Source organism: Gavialis gangeticus, unplaced genomic scaffold (genome assembly GCF_001723915.1).
Source record: "Gavialis gangeticus isolate Ggan-Ray unplaced genomic scaffold, GavGan_comp1, whole genome shotgun sequence".
Classification (NCBI taxonomy): domain Eukaryota; kingdom Metazoa; phylum Chordata; order Crocodylia; family Gavialidae; genus Gavialis; species Gavialis gangeticus.
Window position 1 is genome coordinate 82,174,472 of NW_017728993.1, and position 19,633 is coordinate 82,194,104.

General features: G+C 41.2%; 1 protein-coding gene across 7 annotated transcripts in view; it reads right to left on the minus strand.

Annotated features, from left to right (window-relative positions):
• NTNG1 (netrin G1) overlaps positions 1-19,633 on the minus strand; it is a 392,694-nt gene that overhangs the window by 88,969 nt on the left and 284,092 nt on the right. For all 7 annotated transcript variants that reach the window (XM_019502088.1, XM_019502085.1, XM_019502087.1 and 4 more), the window contains exon 5: positions 9,080-9,252. In XM_019502088.1, coding sequence (XP_019357633.1) covers positions 9,080-9,252 — 173 coding nt within the window. The remainder of the gene's footprint in view (positions 1-9,079; positions 9,253-19,633) is intronic.

The window sequence follows — 19,633 nt, forward strand, 5'->3', positions numbered from 1 at the left end:
GGGGGGGGGGGAGGGGGACCAGTCCGCGACAGCTGTCCAGAACTGCCTACATGGCCTGCGGTCCCAAATGATTGCCCACCTCTGACCTACGGACAGTTGTTAAAGGCTGTCAACTAGTGAATAGCAATGGAAAGGCTGAAGTGTGGGAATGGGAGATAAAAGTTTTCTTTAATTTCTCTGCAGAAAAGTAGATTTTGGAGAAATGGAATTTCCTCAGAGCAAAGGACTGGAAGAGGCCCCCTGGGCCAGTGGCTGTCAGTCTTTTCAGTTGTTGGCCAGAATGACCCTGCTCCTGTCAGAGGTGGGATTGGCCACCACTGCCATGCTTCTTTCCTGTGGTAGAGGGAGAACTCCTGAGGCCACTGCTTCTCCTTATGGCAGCACAAGAAGAGCTCCTGCAGCTGCCACTTCTTCTTGTGGTGGCATGGGCAGAGCTCCCACAGCTGAAGCTTCCTGCTGCTGAATGCCACTTAAGTCCCGTATCCATAGGCCAAATCTGGCCCACTAGCCATAGGTTGCTGACTGCAGCTCTAGCCCATCAAGTCCCATCTCCTGTGTTTGCAAACAATCTTTACCCAAAGAATAACCAAAACCACCAGTACCCTACCACTGCAATGACAGGGAAGGATTTGATTCATAGATGTTCAGAAACAAAACAAAGGAGCCAAGTGTTAGTAGGACTTGAACTTGAGGGACAAATCAAGGAAGAGGAAGCTTTGCGCAAGAGACAGGAACAGAAACAGAGGTTTGTACCACACGCTTCAGGATCAACCAAATTCACAGAGGGACAGCCTCTGTGATTCAGAGAAGAAACCATGAGCTACACAATAGGGGTGTGCAAAAAGGGCTGCATTTGATTCAGATTCAGCCCGAATCAGGGACAGTGATTCGATTAGTTGATTCAGATCACTGTCCTTGATTCGATTCCGACAAATCCATAACTGAAGATTCGATGATGATTCGGAGAATCAGTGATTCAGCCACAGACACAGTTTTAAAAGTCTTTTCTACATACATCGAGGTACTGGGCATGGCTCATGAATGCTGCGATGCTGGGGCAGATGGAGCATCCCACCGGGGGGGGGGGCACTGCATGCTCCGGGGTGAACCCAAAAGTGGACTGAAAGTATTTCTGGTCCACTTCTGGGTCCACTGGGGAGCACACAGGGGGAGCCCCCTGCACCCTCCTGGGTCAGTGATTGGCCACAGGGGGACCCTGGGTGCCTCCCCAGACCCCAGGAGACACCAGTCACTGAGCCGGGGGGGACTCAGGCAGGGCTCCCCAGTGGACCTGGAAGTGGATCAGAAGTGCTTCTGGTCCACTTCCAGGTCTGCTGTCAAGCATGTTGGGGAGCCCTCTGAGCTCCTGTGGGACACTCCATCCATCCCAGCATTGCAGCACTCATGAGCTCCTGCTACCTAGAAGTATGTGGAAAAAATGTTTAAAGCTGTGTCTATATCTGAATCTCCAAATCTTTCCGAATCTCTCTGAATTGATTTGGGGGGTTCTGATTCAATTCGGAGAGATTAAGGGGTCTCCTGATTTGAGCTGGATTCAGAGATTCGGCCACCAAATTGAATCGGGAACCGAAGCTTTGCACAGCCCTACTATACAAGAAGGTTTATGGACAGTCCTGAGGATGTACTGGAGCGATGACGAGAATGTGGAGGTATAGAATTTCCTGCATGATTTTATCTTTTTTTAAAATGTGGGTCTGTACATCTTTTGTGCTCTCTGAAGTGAAAAGTAATTATGTGTAGAAACTTTTGGAAGGCCCGTATGTCTGTTTGCTTTCACTGTCATTCATCTCTGAAGAGGTAACTGTAAACCCCAAATTCCTACAAGGTAGGACACTTAGGCTGTATGCAGATTCACGTATGTACACAGATGCACAATATTGGAGAAAGGAAAACTCCAGGTTTTTTTCTGTTAAAGGTTTTGATGCATCTAACTTGGAATTCTTTATTTATCATTATTAATACATGAGCTGTTTATCTGTTAACAATTATCTTTAAGATACAAAAAACTCTTTATGTTTTCTTGAAATCAGATAACAAAGAAAATGAGTGTTAGAATTTTGTTGCAGACTGTCATTCATACTAAGTTTGTAGCATCAAATGATTATCAGTCAACAAATAATGTACTCTAAAGTTGCGTCAATATTAATTGCTGATCATAACTATATATCAGAGCTTTTATCTTAAAGGATGCTTTACTTTAACTGGAACCTTCCACACTGAATGTTTTAAATCCTAAACGTGAACTAAATTCAGATCTATATTCTGTAGGAAGGAGTCAGTTTGACATAGTCAAATTCTACATCTGATGCTATGCTGCAGCATGACAGCGTGACCTGGCATTGAATCTTTTTTCTCTTTGCAAATCCTCTCTTGAGGTATGATTGTAGCATCATAACCTCAGCATCAATTTTAGAAGCTACAAATTTCACAGTGATTGAAAATCCTGAGGTGCTGTAAGAGCCTGGCCTCTTTTAATCCTTGAAAGGGAATGATTGTTATGATCACAGGGATAAATTTTTCATGTGTTTCCAAACTTGAATTCAACCAGAGGTTTACATGCTGTGAAAGACAAGGTTCTTAGGAAACATGGCCTTATATTCCTATGAATGAGTCCTAGAACTCCTGTAGATACTGCATTTGGTTGCTTTTAGAAAGACTGACATTTCTTTTTAATGCCTGACAGAATACTTAGATGTGATTTGTCAGATATTCTCCATCTCTGCTCCCCTCCCTTTTCCATTTGAAAAAAGAGAAAATATTTCATTGACGTTTTGATTGGGTAACACATTTTGAAATATGGAGAACACAAAAAGAAAAAAAAAATGTTGGGACTCCATTATTTGTGCAAGTCACTTCCTTTCTTACTTTGTTGTTTAATTTCTGTAGCAAAGTTGTTTCATTGCCACATTTCATTTTGCCCTGTGGATATAAGTTTGTTTGAAGCCAATCAGGGAGTAGAAGCAGTCTGTCTCCCACCAGTAGATGTCATTATAACCAACAAAAACAATTGTAAAGGGTTGTTGAAGAGGGCACAGTGCATGAGAATAATTTTGCAAATCACACTTTTTAACAATAGCAAATTGTTACTTATAGTGCATTGGTTTTTCCAGTGTGAATCTGGAACCTTTTATCACCCCCTAAAGTTGACACACAGGAGGAAAGGAGACAGTTTACCAATTGCAGATAATCCTGAAATATCTTACTCCTTGAATGTCCCAGCTCAAGTGTGTCACAAGTTTCATTTTTTTCCACCAAATCTTGGAGTGTCATAGCTTCTTTCCAATATCTTTTTTGTGACTTAGCACCTGCTTCAAGTCTTAGCTAGCCAAATTTAATAAGCCATATACAGTGAGGACAACAGGAAGCATTACTGCTTCACTTGTTCACTTTACCTTCTTTACTAAGAATCCATCAGAGGGATCCTGGAACAACACTGAAGCAGAACTGTCTTGTCCTTTGTGTTAGCATTGTGCCATAAAAGTCAGATCGTCACTGCTGGAACTAAGCTCCATTTAGTAAGCTACTTCCAGTCATCTGAGTCACCACGGGCCTCAAGCAATTTTTCAAGTTATAGTCTCTACCATGAAATTGTCTCATTGAAGGTAACTGAGCTTTGACAAAGAACAGGAATAAGATCTCTTGTTAATTATAGTCATGCACAATCAAGATTTAAAATCCTGCCTAGAAAGCCTGCTATCATATAAACTCTTGGCCACCTTCACTCACATCAGTCCTTCAAGATGTCTCTGTATCATCACATTTTCATGGACACAAGTACAAACACAGATGAATTTGGATGGGGAATCAGCATAATACTTCAAGTGCCATATCTTCTGCCAGATCCCCTCTCTGTGACAGCTGTGCCACTGTGATGCTTCATAATCTTTTCCCTTGCAGCGGAAGATTAAGTCAGTGTTAAATCCAGGCTGTATTGTCAGTGGGAACCCCACTGCACAAGGAATTTTCTCAATAGCTTGGCTCCTGTTGCCAGTGAAAGAAACTTGTTTCAGTTCCTTGTTTTGTCAGATTATGACTTGGGAGAAAGGCTGGAAGTTTTTGGAAGATGAGAAATTCTAAGTGCCTAGCATTTTTGACACAGATTATTCGCTCTGCATGCAACTGAGGGAGTAAGAATAAGTTTTGATGGAGAGGAGCCTGGTGTCATCTTTAACACTGCTATTCAACAGAATAAAGTTGTAACCACTTAAGTGCAAGAAAACTTAAAAGCGGGAGAAAGACTAAAGGCTGCTGTACAGATGTGGCTGCTAAAGAGAAACTGTCCTGTAGCAGGTACTTGGAAAATCTAGTAAAATCACTTGGATTGTCAAAACATGCTAAAAAAAAAAAAGCCCATTGCATTTGCTAGCACCACTAGACAAAGTTAATCACAAAAGAGTCAATATGATGTACCCAAAGCAGTAGCTAAATATAGAGTTAAATAGACTTATCAGTCATTCTAGTATGCAGAGGATGTCATGCTCTTTCACAAGGAGCAAACAAAGCTGGGGGTGGAAGAATATTCAGTAAGGAAAAAAACTCTGTGATTGAGAACAGTGAATGTCTGGAACAATGGTACCTGACCCTGCAGCCCTGTAGGCCACGTGAGTGACATGAGGTTGGTCAACGGGCCGAATCCTGCACAGGGTCAGTATGTGGGGTTGGCCCATGGGTGTGATCCAGCATGCTGACCTAACCCCATGTGCCTGGATCTGGCTGTATGCCAAACCAAATACAGCTGCATGCTTGCCAACCCCAAGCACCATCATGATCCCATGCCCCAGATCCAGCAGCTCACTGGAGTAATCTCATGCAGAGGAGCACACTATCTGGTCCGTAGGACTTCCCAGCATTCCAGAAATTTGGGAGCATGGGAACAGCAATTAATACTGCCACTACTCCCCTGCTGCCAAATGACTGGACCGTTGGGGAGTCCACAGCCTGTATGATAATAAGGCTTGGTAGGTCAGATCTGGCCCACTGACCAAGGGTTGAGCACCCCTGGCATAGACTATCATTTATTCCAAAACTTAGGCCATGTGTAGTATAGACTAATCTATTAAGTTTCAAGTCTGAAAATGTCTCCTAAATTGTGATTAGCTAGGAGTGGTCAGCAGAAGGATAATGGAGAAGACAGAAGTCCTGCTTTGTAAAAGATTTAGAGATGTTGAGATTTGGCTTCCTTTTCAATCTGAGTGAAAAACAAGTACTTTGAAAAATCTCTGTATGAAAATTTTGAAAAACATTTTGATTTTTTTTAAATTAAGGAAATGTTTTGATGTTTCATACAGATTTTGTCTTTTGTATGATGGTATGTAATAATACATGATGAAAAAGGCCGAACGAAGGCATTTTACAATGAAAACAAACCAAAACCAAAACCATTTCTGATGAATATATTGTAATGGGGCCATTTGACTCTTCTTTTTTAAAATAAGTTTCCAGTAAAAGTGATCCAAAAGTGATTTTACATTGCATTTTTATTCTGATGGAACCATATATTTTCACAGAATATGGTTTAATTGGCATTTGCTGAATTGATGTAAAATGGCATATTTTACATGACATAGGTGCAGAGAGAGCCATTCTGATGCATCTTATTTTCCAAGCTCAAGAACAGTGACCTTTGGTTAGAGCTGGGGAGCTGAATGAAACCTGTAGAAACTGACCAAAAACTGTGAATCTGAATTTTTTTGCTGAACATAGCTTTAAAGTATTAATTCTATGAGCTAGACTGTCATTTTTTTTATAACAGGGGAAAAAGTGAATACTCTTACAAAGTGTTTTTCCTCCTCTTTTTGAAGGTTCATTTTTTTCTGCCTCGTAGGAATTTTATCATAATTTCATGCCCCCACACTTCATGGTTTGTTACTTAGTCTATTACTCTCACATTTAACTTGATAAGGTCCTGCTTCCTGTGATATTCATTTCTGAGTTCTGATTCCTCACAGCTGCTGCTTTGAAGTGTTAGATAACATTCTAAGCATTGCACACTGCTGCAGGATTTTAAACTTTTCATTCAACTGCAGTATATAACCCTGTTTTTTTCTAAATAACTTTTCAGTGAATGGTTATATTCTAATATTCTAAAACCAGCTTTTTGCTTTTAATCAGGACAAACTCCAGACTTTTTTTTAAAGCAGCTAATAAGTTCCATTGAAAAGGTTTGATGACTTAGTCTCATCATGCTCATTTCTTTTCCTCATAGGGATTTAGGTGTGTTATTCAAATTGGGAAGAATATGAGTTGTTATATATTTCATGCCTGCTGAATGGGAGAATAGGTGCCTGTCCTTCTTGCTTTCATGCCCCTTTTTTCAGTTTTGCATCCTTAGGGCCATATCCCATCCACAGTCAGCATGCATGGCTCTCAGGGGCATCAATCAGACAGCGGGAGTATGCATGTTCTAAAGGTATACTGTATTGGTGAACAGACATTTTTCACTGGCACATATCAGTTCTGAGCTAAGAGTTAGCTTGAAGCATACAGACACAACAGGCCATGTTCTGCCTTCTTTAACACTTTTACTACATCACAGAAATCAGCAAGGTTCTATGGTTATAAGTGACACAGATCACTGGTAAAGGATCTGCGTTAACATCTTCAGACTCCTCCATTATCATCCATAAAATCCAACATTACATTGCCCTTAAAAATTCACAAAGCCTGGGTTTAAACTTGCACATTCTAATCTCTTTAACCTAAAATTTCTTTATCATTTTGTGTCTTTGTGGGTTGTGTCTGTGGGGGTATTTCCTCTAGATCAAGGGGGAGAACCAAGCAGGAGCAGAGAGACAATATTCCATACGCTTTCCATGTTTCTTCTCATTGTTTCTCCCTCCTCCCTTGTCACTCCCTGTGCACTGGCACTGGGATCAAGGTAATGAAGCTTTTGTTTTCCTTTCCTGCTGCCACTGGACAGCTGGGTCACAAGGAGGTAGTAGATTGGTTCTTATCTGTCAATGGGCAGGGTGACTTCTGTTGGCTAATGCTGTTGGTGCACAGTCAGTTGGACTCCGTTCCAGCTCTCACCTTTAACCACCATCAGAGCTCTTGGACCTTTTACCATGTCAGATGCCAGGCTGATTACCAAGTTTTGCTTGGGGTTTTGGAGTGATCTCTCCCATGTAGCAAAATTGACAAACTGTGGTTTAGAGTTTTTAAATTTCATCTGGCATCTCATGAATGTTGCTTCTGAGGGGCTAAATTACATGGCTGCAACTTTGGTTCACTGATTCCACTGCAATTAGTGAGTTAAAGGTTCCTTTAATGCAGGAAGCTACCTGAGCATAGGCAACACTGAACATATGCTTCCATGTGTTACACATCATATAGCTCTCCCGAATTCATCTTAATAGCTGTGTAGGGGTGAGGGAACACACTGGTAGTTCCAGCCTTTCAGCCAAGGTCCCTGCTGTATGATCTGGATGTGGGGGTGGAAAAGCACACTGGCAAAGTTTGCCGATGACACTAAGCTTTGAGGAAGTGCAGCCACACCTCAGGGTAGGCCAACGATCCAAGGGGACTTAGATAGGTTAGTCAGATGGGCAGACCAAAACCAGATGCTGTTCAGCACTGAGAAATGTAAAATGCTCCACCTGGGGAGGAAAAATCTGCAACAAACTTACAGACTCGGCGGTGTTATGCTAGCTAGCACCATGTCCGAAAGGGACGTCGGGGTTATAATTGACCATAAAATGAATATGAGCCACCAGTGTGATGCTACAGGTAGTGAGCAAACAATACACTAGCATGCATCAACTGACACATCTCAAGCAAAACTAAGGAAGTTATTTTCCCACTCTACTCGGCATTGGTGAGGCCGCAGCTGGAGTTGTGAGTCCAATTCTGGATGCCACACTTCAAGAAGTATGTGGAGAAGCTTGAGAGAGTCCAGAGAAAACCCACTCGTATGATTAGAGGCCTGAAGAGCAAGCCATACAAAGAAAGACTGACAGATAATGGGCTGTCCCGCCAAGAAAAGAGAAGACTTCCAGGGGATATGGTGGCAGCTTACAAATATATCAGGGGAGAGCATCAGGGACTAGGTGAACAATTATTTACCAAAGTGCCTCAGGGGAAAACCAGGAACAGTGGTCATAAACTCCCTAGAAGAAGGTTTAAGACTGGATATAAGGAAAAACTTCTTTATAGTTCATGTGACTAGACTCTGGAATAGATTCCTGGGGGGGGGTGCAGGCACCTACCCTGGAGATCTTCAAAAGGAGACTGGATGCACACCTTGCTGGGGTTATTTGACCCCAGCAGTCTTTCCTGCCCAAAGCAGGGTGGCTGGACCTAATGATCTCATGTCCCTTCCAGCTCTAAACTTCTGCAAATCTGTGTAGGTGTAGGCCCAAGTACGTGTGATGGGAGCACTGCACTGCTCTCTGTACTCAGTTCTAAAGAGTCCACAGTCATTACTGATCAGTTGGAATCTGCAGTGAAACATCCCTCTTTGGTAATTTAGGGAATGGTTCCCAATGGGTTAAGGGTGTTTTATTGTGGCCTCCATATTTAATATGGCTATGGGTTATGAATCTTATTGTTTCTATGTCCATATCCAATTACTTGATAAAATATCTTTTATATTTAGAAAAAACAGAATACAAGAACATTTGCAGTTTTGTTATATTTTGTATGTTTGGGGAAGAATTTTTTCCAGTTTTCACTGAGGCTCTCTTAACCTCAGACATGTCTATAACGGGTATTTCATTCATATGAATATTACTGGAGGACATGAAGGACATGCAACAAAGACTTGCAGTGTGTTAAGGAGAGAGAAATATAGCACTTTATTTAATTATAGGTGGCCAAATTTTGACCTACGATGCAAACACACAGTCTCATGGGGAGTTTCTCATATGCACATGAGAGCAGAGTTTAACATACACTTGCAATTAACCACCATAATTACCTCTCCATCAAATTATAGACATGACATTTGCTTCACAAACTGGGTAATATATAGGTGACACAATTTAGCTAGTACTATTTTCCCCATGCCCACTGAGAAACAGAATTATAGCTATAATGAAATATGGAGCCTAAAACTACTCACAGATATTGGCTGTGCCTTTAGGTATAGGCAGATATGAGCCAGGGCTCCAAGGTTGGCCCTGATAATTCTTCTTGCATTTCCCACAGTCCGGGCCTGTAGTGTTATGCTCACATTCACAAAACAATTTTTTGTTTTCTTCTTTACAGCTAGTGGCATGAAGGTTACACTTGCACCTATCAAAGAGAAGGCAAGGTGTTATTTCAAGTTGAGATTTGATTTTAGACTACTAAGGTCCTAGTAAAATACTCTTTATGGCAACCAATATATTTTTTCCTAAGTTTGTGGTGACAGTCTTATTGTTTTAACATGTCATGAAAGAAATCAATCTAGCTCAAATTGGTTACATGCATAAACACCTTTATTGTGTTATCTTGCTGCTCAGCAGCCATCTAAAAATAGTAACTTCACCTGGACATCAGTGGGCTGATTCTTTTCATACATATACCATTTTTTCACTGGTAAAGCATCACTGAAATCAGCTGTTTTGTTTCTGATTTCCACTGCATGAGACTTAATAATCCTACAGAGAGCTGACTGTACTTATAATAAAGTTAGACATATATTTCACTTTTTGCAAGACCTGACCCAAAGTCATATCAGAATCAGGTCTCTGCTTTTTTAAAGACAGGTTCATTATTAAAAAGGTAGTCCACAGTACCATCTTTTACTAATGGGGAAGAGTTATAAAGATGTAAACTGAAGAAATATTTTAACTTATAGATATCCAATAAAACTGGATGCTCAAATCCAATGAGGTCAGATCCCTGGGAGGTGGGATTTTTTTTTCCAAATATCTAGTGTGAAATCTGTGCTGAGGTTTTCAAACACAATTTCAGTGGGTGATACACTAGCCTTAGGAGGTCTCCAGAAAATAAGCCCAATTACTCTGAAAAAAAATGCTTACACAAAACAGCACTGCATACATTTGGAAAACTTTTGCTAAGGTCCTGTTTTTTTCCCAATGTGGATAATAGATAAGGTGATAAATAGTTGGTACCAAGTGGTATACAATCTCCACAAAAATATATAATGAACTAAAAATATGAATGGAAAATGCAAAAACTAACTTTTTGAAGAAGCGAGTTAGTATGTTTCATTATGCAAAGCACTGGTTTTGCTTAGAAATGACAATTATTTTGAGAGAATTCTAACATGAAACTGAAAAACAATTCTACCAACATGTTTCTTTTTCAAAATTGGAAATAAATTAATCAGAATTCTTAACAAAATCATTAATAAATCACAGTATAATACATTGAAAGTACAGCTTTTCTTAAAGGAATCTAGGACATTTCAGCTTGGCAATCTGGTTTCATAGATGTTGAAGCATTGTTATTTTTTTCTACTACATGTCAGAAATGGGTAAAATCTCCCTCTGATTGGTGCTGGAAAAGAAGCTAGTTATTATGACTGGTTGTTTTTTTTCCTAATGATTATATATCCTGTGATCTAAAAGGTTTTCACTGGGCCATTTGTCACTTGTTCCATACAATGACCAATAATTAGAGCAAAGCCACACATGGAATGGCCAAAATATTTACAAGTGCATATTAACAGCACTGCCAACCTCACTTCCATTTAAAGGGAATATAACCTGAAGCAAGTGGCTAGGCACACAAATCTCCCCAGGGTAACACAAAGTTGCAATTGCCTAAGTGGCTGCTGGAGAAAATTCATACTGTATTTGCAATCTAGTACATGCTGTATGCATTCCACCCATGGTTAGAAATGAGACGGTGTGAATTGCTGTTATTTAAACAATGCTCACTCTAGCTGGAAATATAATCAACACCTTTTTTAAATTAAAATTTGTAAAATCTTCTTTTAACATGTAGGGGAAAAATGAAAGAAGAAAGAAGAGGAGGAGGAGGAAGAAGAAGGAGTTCTGCTGAGCAGTGTTTAATTATGAGTTCTGCCCTGCATCTATATATTGCCTGCAGTGAATCACTTGTAGTGCTAATTTGACTTGGGGGTCTTTCTTCATACACTATTAGCACTTTTCTTGGAGGATGCACTTTGCAAATGTACCACATCCAAAATACCCATGTTTAAAAAATCTTAAAAAAGAAGTTGTGAAGTCAAGCACTCAAAAGTTATGAAATACCAGTGTTAATGCTGTCTGTGACAGTCTGGGGTCCACATAGCCAGGCAGAAACAACATATAACAATATTAACTGAAAGAATAAGTTTGAAAAGGGTCTGAAGGAAGTGAAGAGTGGAAAACGCCCCAAAAGGAGGGACAGGTGACAAAGCAAGAGGACAAACTGGGGAAGGTTTTAAAAATCACTCGACGGTTTTAGAAAAGAGAGGAAGAGTCAGTGCTGCTTCTGTAAAAGGGTTTTTTAATTAAGAGCGGAATCAGTAAAAGTCAGAGTCAGCAAATTGGCTTTATTGGGAAAAAAATAAAGCCTCCATGATTCTGAAAAGAAGCTTCAACACTCTACCCAGACCAAAAGAACTCTTTGCAATGAGGTGGATACAGAGGCAGGCAAAAGGTATACAGGTACGTTTATTAATTTCTTGGTTGTATATGGAGTGGGCTGCTAAGGGAAGACTAATTGTATTTTAGAACCCTGAGCAGTCCTTCTGTGCATATTTGTGTGTCAAAAGAGTCAAAGTGTAAGCTCCAAATTGGCTACATGCTTCAAGTTCTTTTATTTCCACAGGACCCTGACTCCATTCAGTTAATGCATAGTTATTGGCACTGCGGGGGGGGGGGGGGGGGACATTGTTTAACAGACATCACTTTGGATTCAAAACATTACTACTCATGTCTGATGGGTGATACTAGGGTGTTCATGCCATGGCATCATCTGAATGCTTCACAAACATTAATGAATTTATCTTCCCAATACCCTGATGAGAAAAGGTGGCCTTTTTATCTTCATATTATTAACACAAGTTAGAACATATTTTGAGCAGTCACATAGTAATACTTACTATGATCTCCCAAGCTGGGTCTCTACTGCTGGCAATGAATGGAGGGAGGCATGGGCAATGGAGCCTAAGAGAGGGTGGTGCCCCTGTTGCTGAATCCCACTAGTGCCTGGGGCTGGAGCTTGATGAGACTCCAGTGCAGTCCCAGGGCTGGGACCAACAATCAAACCAGCTCTGGTCCCAGAGCACCAGTAGGGACAAGCAGCAGGGGTGGCACTAAAGCAGCTCTGGTGTAGTCCTTGGGCTGAGACTGACAGTCAGCTGATTTTCAGTCTCAGCTCCAGGACCACACCAGACCCAAATGGAGACTCTAGTGCAATCTCAGGGTTGGGAGCAAAAATCAACTGAGTTTTGGTCTCAGTCCTGGAGTGGTATCAGAGCCAGTTGGTGACTCCCATGTGGTCCTTGTGCTGCAATTGTTCATAGCATCTCTGTGGAGCAGTCCAACGTTAGCTCAACATGTGTTATTTAATATGATCTGGAGATACTCGTAGCTGGAAAAGGCTTAATTTTGGTACAGTATGGTATGATATAAGCATACTTAACATGGTGTTACCCTGTTTGTATACGTGGACACTCGAGTTGTAAGTACAAATAACACATACTAAGTGTCTTGTGCAACATGGCCCTAAGGCATAGAGATTTTGCAATATTGGAAAAAGTGCCCACTAACTGTAGACGCACACCTGTCTGGAGTCAGCACAGCTGAGTGGCTGGGTAGCTCCTAAGTGGGCCTGAAGCCAGCGAGCTAATCACTTCCAGCCGGATCTAGTTATCTGCATAGGTATAGCCACCTGCTTATAAGTAGGGAGCTACCAAAATTCCAGTGGAAGTGTACTGCACAGCACCTCCTTTAATCTTGTTCTTTTTGCCATGTACCCCTGCACCGCTGATTGGCACAGGGGCCCTGTCAGCCCTGCTATGATCAGCCAGGAGGCAAAAATGACAGTGTTAAATCTGCTGCGGTTTTTGCCTCCCAGCTGATCATCAGCAAACGGTGAACAGCGGGGCTGACAGGGCCTCTCCAGCAATTAGTGGTGTGGGGAAGGGACAAGGCAAAAAGTGCAAGATTAAAGGGGTCTTTGTGCAGTGCACTTCTGCCATGATTTAAGTAGGTCCCGACTATAAGTAGTAGCTCTTTCAGTGCTCAGCAGGTTACTTAACAGAACAGACACTTCTCTACCTCAGATACCTTTGGCTCCTAGGACTTGGCTTATGGCAAAAATTCTTTGAAAGAATTTTTCCAACTATTTTAGTTGGTCTACTAAAAGTTATCAGGTTTACCCAAAGAACTATGTAGGTGTTTGCATACTTAACGGTGCTAATATTGTGCAGCAACCCCTTAAAAGGATCTTATGGCATTCCTGATTGAGAATCACTGATTTGGTGCCAAGCCCTGACTACCCACATCATGGTGGTCTCCTGACATCAATGTGAGACACCTAGGACATGATTCTTTAGAAACCTTCACTTTTTTATTGGATGTTTTGTATTTAAAACTTGAGTCAAATTCTTTTTTTTTTTTTCTGAAGGAAATTTTTTTGTGTCCCGGGTCAAATTAGCCAGATCAGTTCCAAATCCTTTGAATCGTTCAAGAACCATATGTGGCCCTACTGCCAGCAAGTATCCACCACACCAGTCTTTTCAGCCTGGGACTTCAGATACTTCCAAAGCTTTGGCTGGCATCCTACATGCAGGCCCAAACCTGGGGCTTGGGGTTCAGATGGCTCCAGGTTTTGCTTGCCCTCAGCCATATGGCCACAGGAGGAAGCTGGGAAGGAATCTCCCATTTCCATAAAGTCGGTGTGTAGCCAAGATCCTCCCAATGGAAGCTGGACAGTGGGAAGCTAACTATGAGGCTCTCATAGGGAGTCCTGTCTGCAAACACACAAAGGTGCACCCTCCACTACATAGTGCCATTTTAATTGCATTACCTTGGTCATGGTATTTCCCCTGCCAGACTCCAATTTTTATTTTTTTATTTGTAAAGAAATGTTTCGTGTTCCAAGCCAAATCAGCCAAAACAAGTCCAAATCCATGACTCTAATTCACTTGAATTACAGTTCTGTGTGTGGCATTTCAGCAAATCTGGCCCCAGTTGTCTTGTACTGGCATCCAGCAAACGATGGACACATGATTACTGGTGAGTTGTGAATATTTTGGTTCAAGTTATTTGCCTAGATACAAAGGAGCTGAGAGTATGCACAGTTATCCAGAACACCATTTTTAACATTTCTAATTAAAAAGCCTTTCTCTCTCCTCCTGTGATCCCCTTTCTTATTTATGATATGCCTTCCAGTTCCTATTTCTCACGTCTCATGCTCCTCTACCTCTGTTCCTATTAACTCCCACACTCATACATATTCCTGCCCTCTGCTCTCGTCCAGTCCTAGCTTCTGCTTCTTTGCCCCTCTGATTTTACCCAGTCTCTGATGTCCTTTTTCACACTGGCATAAAGATGATCTACAGTGAGCACGTCTACAAGAGATAATAACTGCGCAGTGATTAATACTGCGCAGCAGTGCATCACAGAATAAACAGTGCTAATACTGCACAGTATTATTAGGCTACTGCACAGCAGTGTCACTAAAAAGGTGTTCACCGGTACTACTGTGCAGTAACTCTGGTTACCCCACATTTATTTAGTGCTTGCTTATACAAGTACTAAATAAAAGTGCAGTAACTACTGCGCAGTAGTGTCTCATGTAGACACATCCTCTGTAAACATGAAGAATTTTTTTAAACGTGGACAAAGCACATTCTTTCTTGGATCTCATTCTTAGGAATAATGAACCTTTTTGTTTGAAACACAGTGAAACATTCAGCCTGAGGATCAGAATTAAAAAATTCTGCCTGAACTTTTGAAGTTGATAAAATCTAAGCAACTTAAAACAGGATCTTATAATCTGAAGTATCAGGCAATGATCATAATAGGTGGTGTGACCTGCCCTACCTGTCATAAATACATGTGCCCAATCCTGATTTTCCCGGTGGAAATCACCATTCAAGTTAATGGACATATGCAGATTGCCAGCTGAGACAAGTATACGAATTTGAAACCCCTGAGCACCCAGAATGTAGCACTATATATGTAACTGGAAAAAAGATTCCTAAATAAGCACAAAATGATTAAAAGACCAAGAAGAGAGATGGCAACATTCTAATTGGATTCTAGAGGCAGGAACAAATCTGAGCATGACTGAAAATCAAAACTGTTCCAAGAACTGCGTGGTTGTTTATTTGAAATACACGTGTGGGGATGATGACTATATGGTAGAGGAGGAGGAGAGTAGAAATAGACATGAGGTCCTATAGTTACCTAACAGTGTTAATTAAATATAAAGGCTCACTAATGCTGAGGAATCCTAACCACCATATTAATTTAGACATGATTATGTGCTATTTGTCCACAGAAGAATGTAAAGGACAGGTGGTCAATGTGGCTTCATAAGGGACTACTTAAAGCTCCTTAGTTAAAACATAACTACTAGTGTTCTCAGAGACGCTTAATACCTGGTAAGGAAAAGGGATGGCTAGAAAAAACTACTAAGAGGAAGAAATAAAGGAGAAGCTATGAAGTTAAACACCCCTGCTCATCTAGAGCAGGGCTGTTAAACATATGGCCCACGGGCTGTATCCAACCTGTGGAGCCACTCAATCTGGGCCACTGATTACCAGTGCAGCTGGGGGGAGTGGCCTGTCACAGAATCCAGGACCTTTGAGCCCCAGCGGATGTAGCGATCAGCATCCAGAGGGCAAACGAGAGCTGATACAGCTCTAGTTGCCCTCTGGCCACTTTGCCCATCCACTCTGCCATGGCCCCACCTCACTGGCCATTAGCCCCCATGCGGTGGGGCTGAAGCCACTGCTCTGGGTAGAAGCAGCTGCTGTCATTGCTGCCACAGGTTTCTTATGACCTGGGATGGATCTGACTGACCTGCAAGGAGCCATGTGGTCCTGGTCTGGCCAGGAGAACAAGGTGAGTTTGACACCCCTGATCTAAGGATAAATGTATCATGAGCATTAAGCAGCAACATATTTATAAGGGGAAATTTTTTCACAGAAAAAAAAAAATATGTTTCCTGACAAAACTACACCATAATTTATGAAGGGGATACAGTAGACCAGTGATTCCCAACCAAGGTACTGCAAGATCATTTTAAGGGTGCTGTTCAACATTAGCACTGTTAGGTGTGAATCTTCTGCATGTGATTCACAAGCTAAAACCAGAGATTTCAAATTGGAATCCAGATTGTCCAAAATATGTTAACTGGTTATGGTCTTTTTGAGTTCTTCACAACAGAATTGCTACTAGTATTTTCCTGTAGTCAAAAAAAAGAGGGGAAGCTGAGAGTTCACCTTTTCTGAGGGCTGCCCTGAGTCAAATGAGGGGTACTTTGAAAATGAATGAGAACCACTGCAGTAGACAGAGCATTTTTATATTTAGAAGACTTCGTTGTACACTTTGATGTGTCTAGAACAGTACTTGAAAACTGTATTGGAAGCAAAAGGTAAAGGCAAAGGATTAGGTATTGTGCATCCAAATCACCTTTCATGGATGACTACTGTAGGGATACTGCAAGGATCATACAACTCTTAGATCTGATCCCATGGAACACTATCATTAATAGAAGTGAGAATAAACTGCATTTTGATGAAATATGAACAGCATACTGAATTAAGAGAAACTTTGAATATGACTGAAATCATACACGGTGGTCCAAAAGAAGCACAAACAGTGAAGGAAATAATATGTGATCCAGATAATCTGAAACATATAGAGCCTGATTTTCTTCTTACTTGTGCTTGTTTTATGCTTTCACTCCAATGACGTCAGGGAAGTACTCCTGACTTATACCAGTATAAGGAGGGTGAAATATTTTGGTAGCGGAGGGCACGTCTACACATCGTCATATGGGAATGTTGCTTTGGTGCCATGCTTTAGTACTTCCTTTTGGAAGTACTAAAGCATGGCACAGTACAGGTGGTTACTGCACTGTGCGCCTGGTGCACAGTTAAATTTTGCCACAACATTGCTGTAGTGGTGTCCTATACCTGAGGAGTGCACCACTATGGCAACGTAGTTGGCAATCATGTGTAGATGCATGTGATCGCTATGTCGCTGTAGCACAGCGGCGTAGTGCATTGCTGTTGCTGTAGGGCAATGTGTAGATGCACCTGGAGAGTAGTAGTAATATTGAGAGAGACCAAGAGGGTAATACTGGACAGAAAATTAGACATGAAATCACAGTGCTCTGTGCTGTAAAAAGGCCAATGAAATTTTGTGCTGTACAAAGTGAAACATCGCATTCTGAAGCAGAGGAATAATATTCATTTTCTATATTTCTCTAGGGATACTACACTTGGAGTAGTCTAGTTTGTTCTGGGCACCGCATTACCATGTATGCATTGACAAACTGGAGAGAATTCAGAGAAGGGCAAGACCTGCCTAGAGTGCTGAACGGAAAGACATATGAGGGAAGAATGAAAGAAATAAACAATAAGAACCTTGCTTTAGAGGTGACAAAGTGTGATTATAAGTGTGCAAACATTGAGGGGAAGGAAATATTTAGGGTTGTGCAGAGGGAAGTGAAAATATAAAAGGTAACATTCGGTGGCTTAGGAAAAAGCATTCTGACAGCAAGATATAGTCAGTTGTTGAAAAGTCTCAAAGGGAAATGGCAGAAGCACTGAATTTGAGACACTTCAAAAGTAGATGAGAAAAGATACTAGAAAACAAAAGAAGATGGACTAGATGGCCAAATAAAACTCACAGAGACCTATTCTTTTACATCAAACCAGCATATTCTGGTTTACTGTGCCAATCAGCTCCACAGGCCTGCACTTAAGCATCGTTTGAGCAAGACAGAGGTGTGAGATAGAGGGTTCACAGTAGTCTGCATTTTTACGTGAGGCCAAGGAAGTTATGAAGAGAGCATATGCCTCCTTTCACTTCTTTAAAACTATCATATACATATATATAGAATTAAAACAAACTTTTATTCATCTGTTCAACCGGCCAAAGTAACCAAGCTGGAGACCTCACAAAGCCAAGTCCTTTGAAATCAGACCAACAAGCTGAAGGCACTGAGCTGGTAATATCAAAAAAACCTTGTCTCAATGCTTCTGACCTAACAGCTTCAAAGACGCCTATGCCTTAAAATCAATTTAGCAAGCTAGAGGCATTGATGTCCCCCAGTTAGCCAAGAGTGACCTTTTCCATAACATCAGGTCATTATGCTAGAGGTGCTGTGCTACTGAGCTCATAAAGCCCAAGGAAGGGAACACTAGTCCTTCTGGACAATTGAGTCCCATTCCTTGCTTTTGCAGAGAGTCATTTATCCAAAGAATCCTATACATTTTCTCCTCCAGCCCTTCATGGACAAAACAGCTCCCTACAATTTGCCACGTTAAAAAATGCCTCGCATTTGCAGCTTGAGAGATTTTGTGCTCCAGAGAGCACAAAAAAATCCTCTGAGCTGTCACCAATCCAACTGGGGGAAAAATGTCTTCATGATCCCAAATCTAGTGATTGGTTTGACTCTGGGAAGAAGAGCTTCCAATTAGGATCCTGAAAGGTTGCTAAACACTGTCAGAAAGACCAAGATACCTGAAACAAAACTCCCACCTCTGGTTGCCTAGTGCTTCAGAGGAAAACTGGTGGAAACCAACTCAAAGAACAAATAAAACAAAACTATAAAAAACACCAAAGCATACATTGTGTGTGTAGAGGGAGGGGGGAGAGGGAAGAGGATGTCCTTGCTGCAAGTACTGAAAGCCCAGAAGCATGGGACTACCCAATGCATCCCCTACAGAGGTAGTTACCTTTCAAACCTAAACACCTGATCTGAAAGTTCTCCTTCCCTCCAACCCCCAAAAAATCGGTGATTGCTCCAAGCATAAAATAATCAGAAAGATTATATTTTACCCTCACAAGTACACAGGGAAAGGACATTAATATCAAACTTTGATGTGGTCAGTATATATGCATTTTAAGGATTGTTTGGCCTGGTTTGAATGCAAAGAGCTTAGTGTTAATGTTAAAGATAATTAAATATACTATTAGGTTTTGATAATTGGAGTTTCACATCCAGAAGACATCAGAATTAGGCCTGTTACTGCCACACTCGTAATCATATGCAAGGCTGATCCCATGAAATGCAGTCCTGAGTAAAAGGCCTTCTCAGGCGAAAAGAGTAGGTGAAAATGTTTCTTTCATAGCCACCATTGACAGAATTGAATATCTGTAATAGAAACTGCAAACAGGTTTCACAGCCTGTTTACAATGCAAGCTCCAGATCACATATACAGAGGTTTTTCAGCCCAAAGAAACCTAATGTGCTTCATAAAAACCCTGCACCCCAGAAATATAACCACCTCTAGGTTAAACAGTGATAAGGACCATACAACATGTTGTTCCCACATGTTTTGGGGGCAAAGATGCTTTACAATAAGCAGAGGAGCTTTTGGAATATAGCTAAGTAACTGTAAGTATGTAGGTACCAGTCATCACTACACAGCTCACTGTACGCCGTTTTAGAGTACAGCAGGTGTTAAAGGCAAAATGTAACCACTGACTACTGCATATGTTTAAAATGAGCGGCTATGAGCATGATC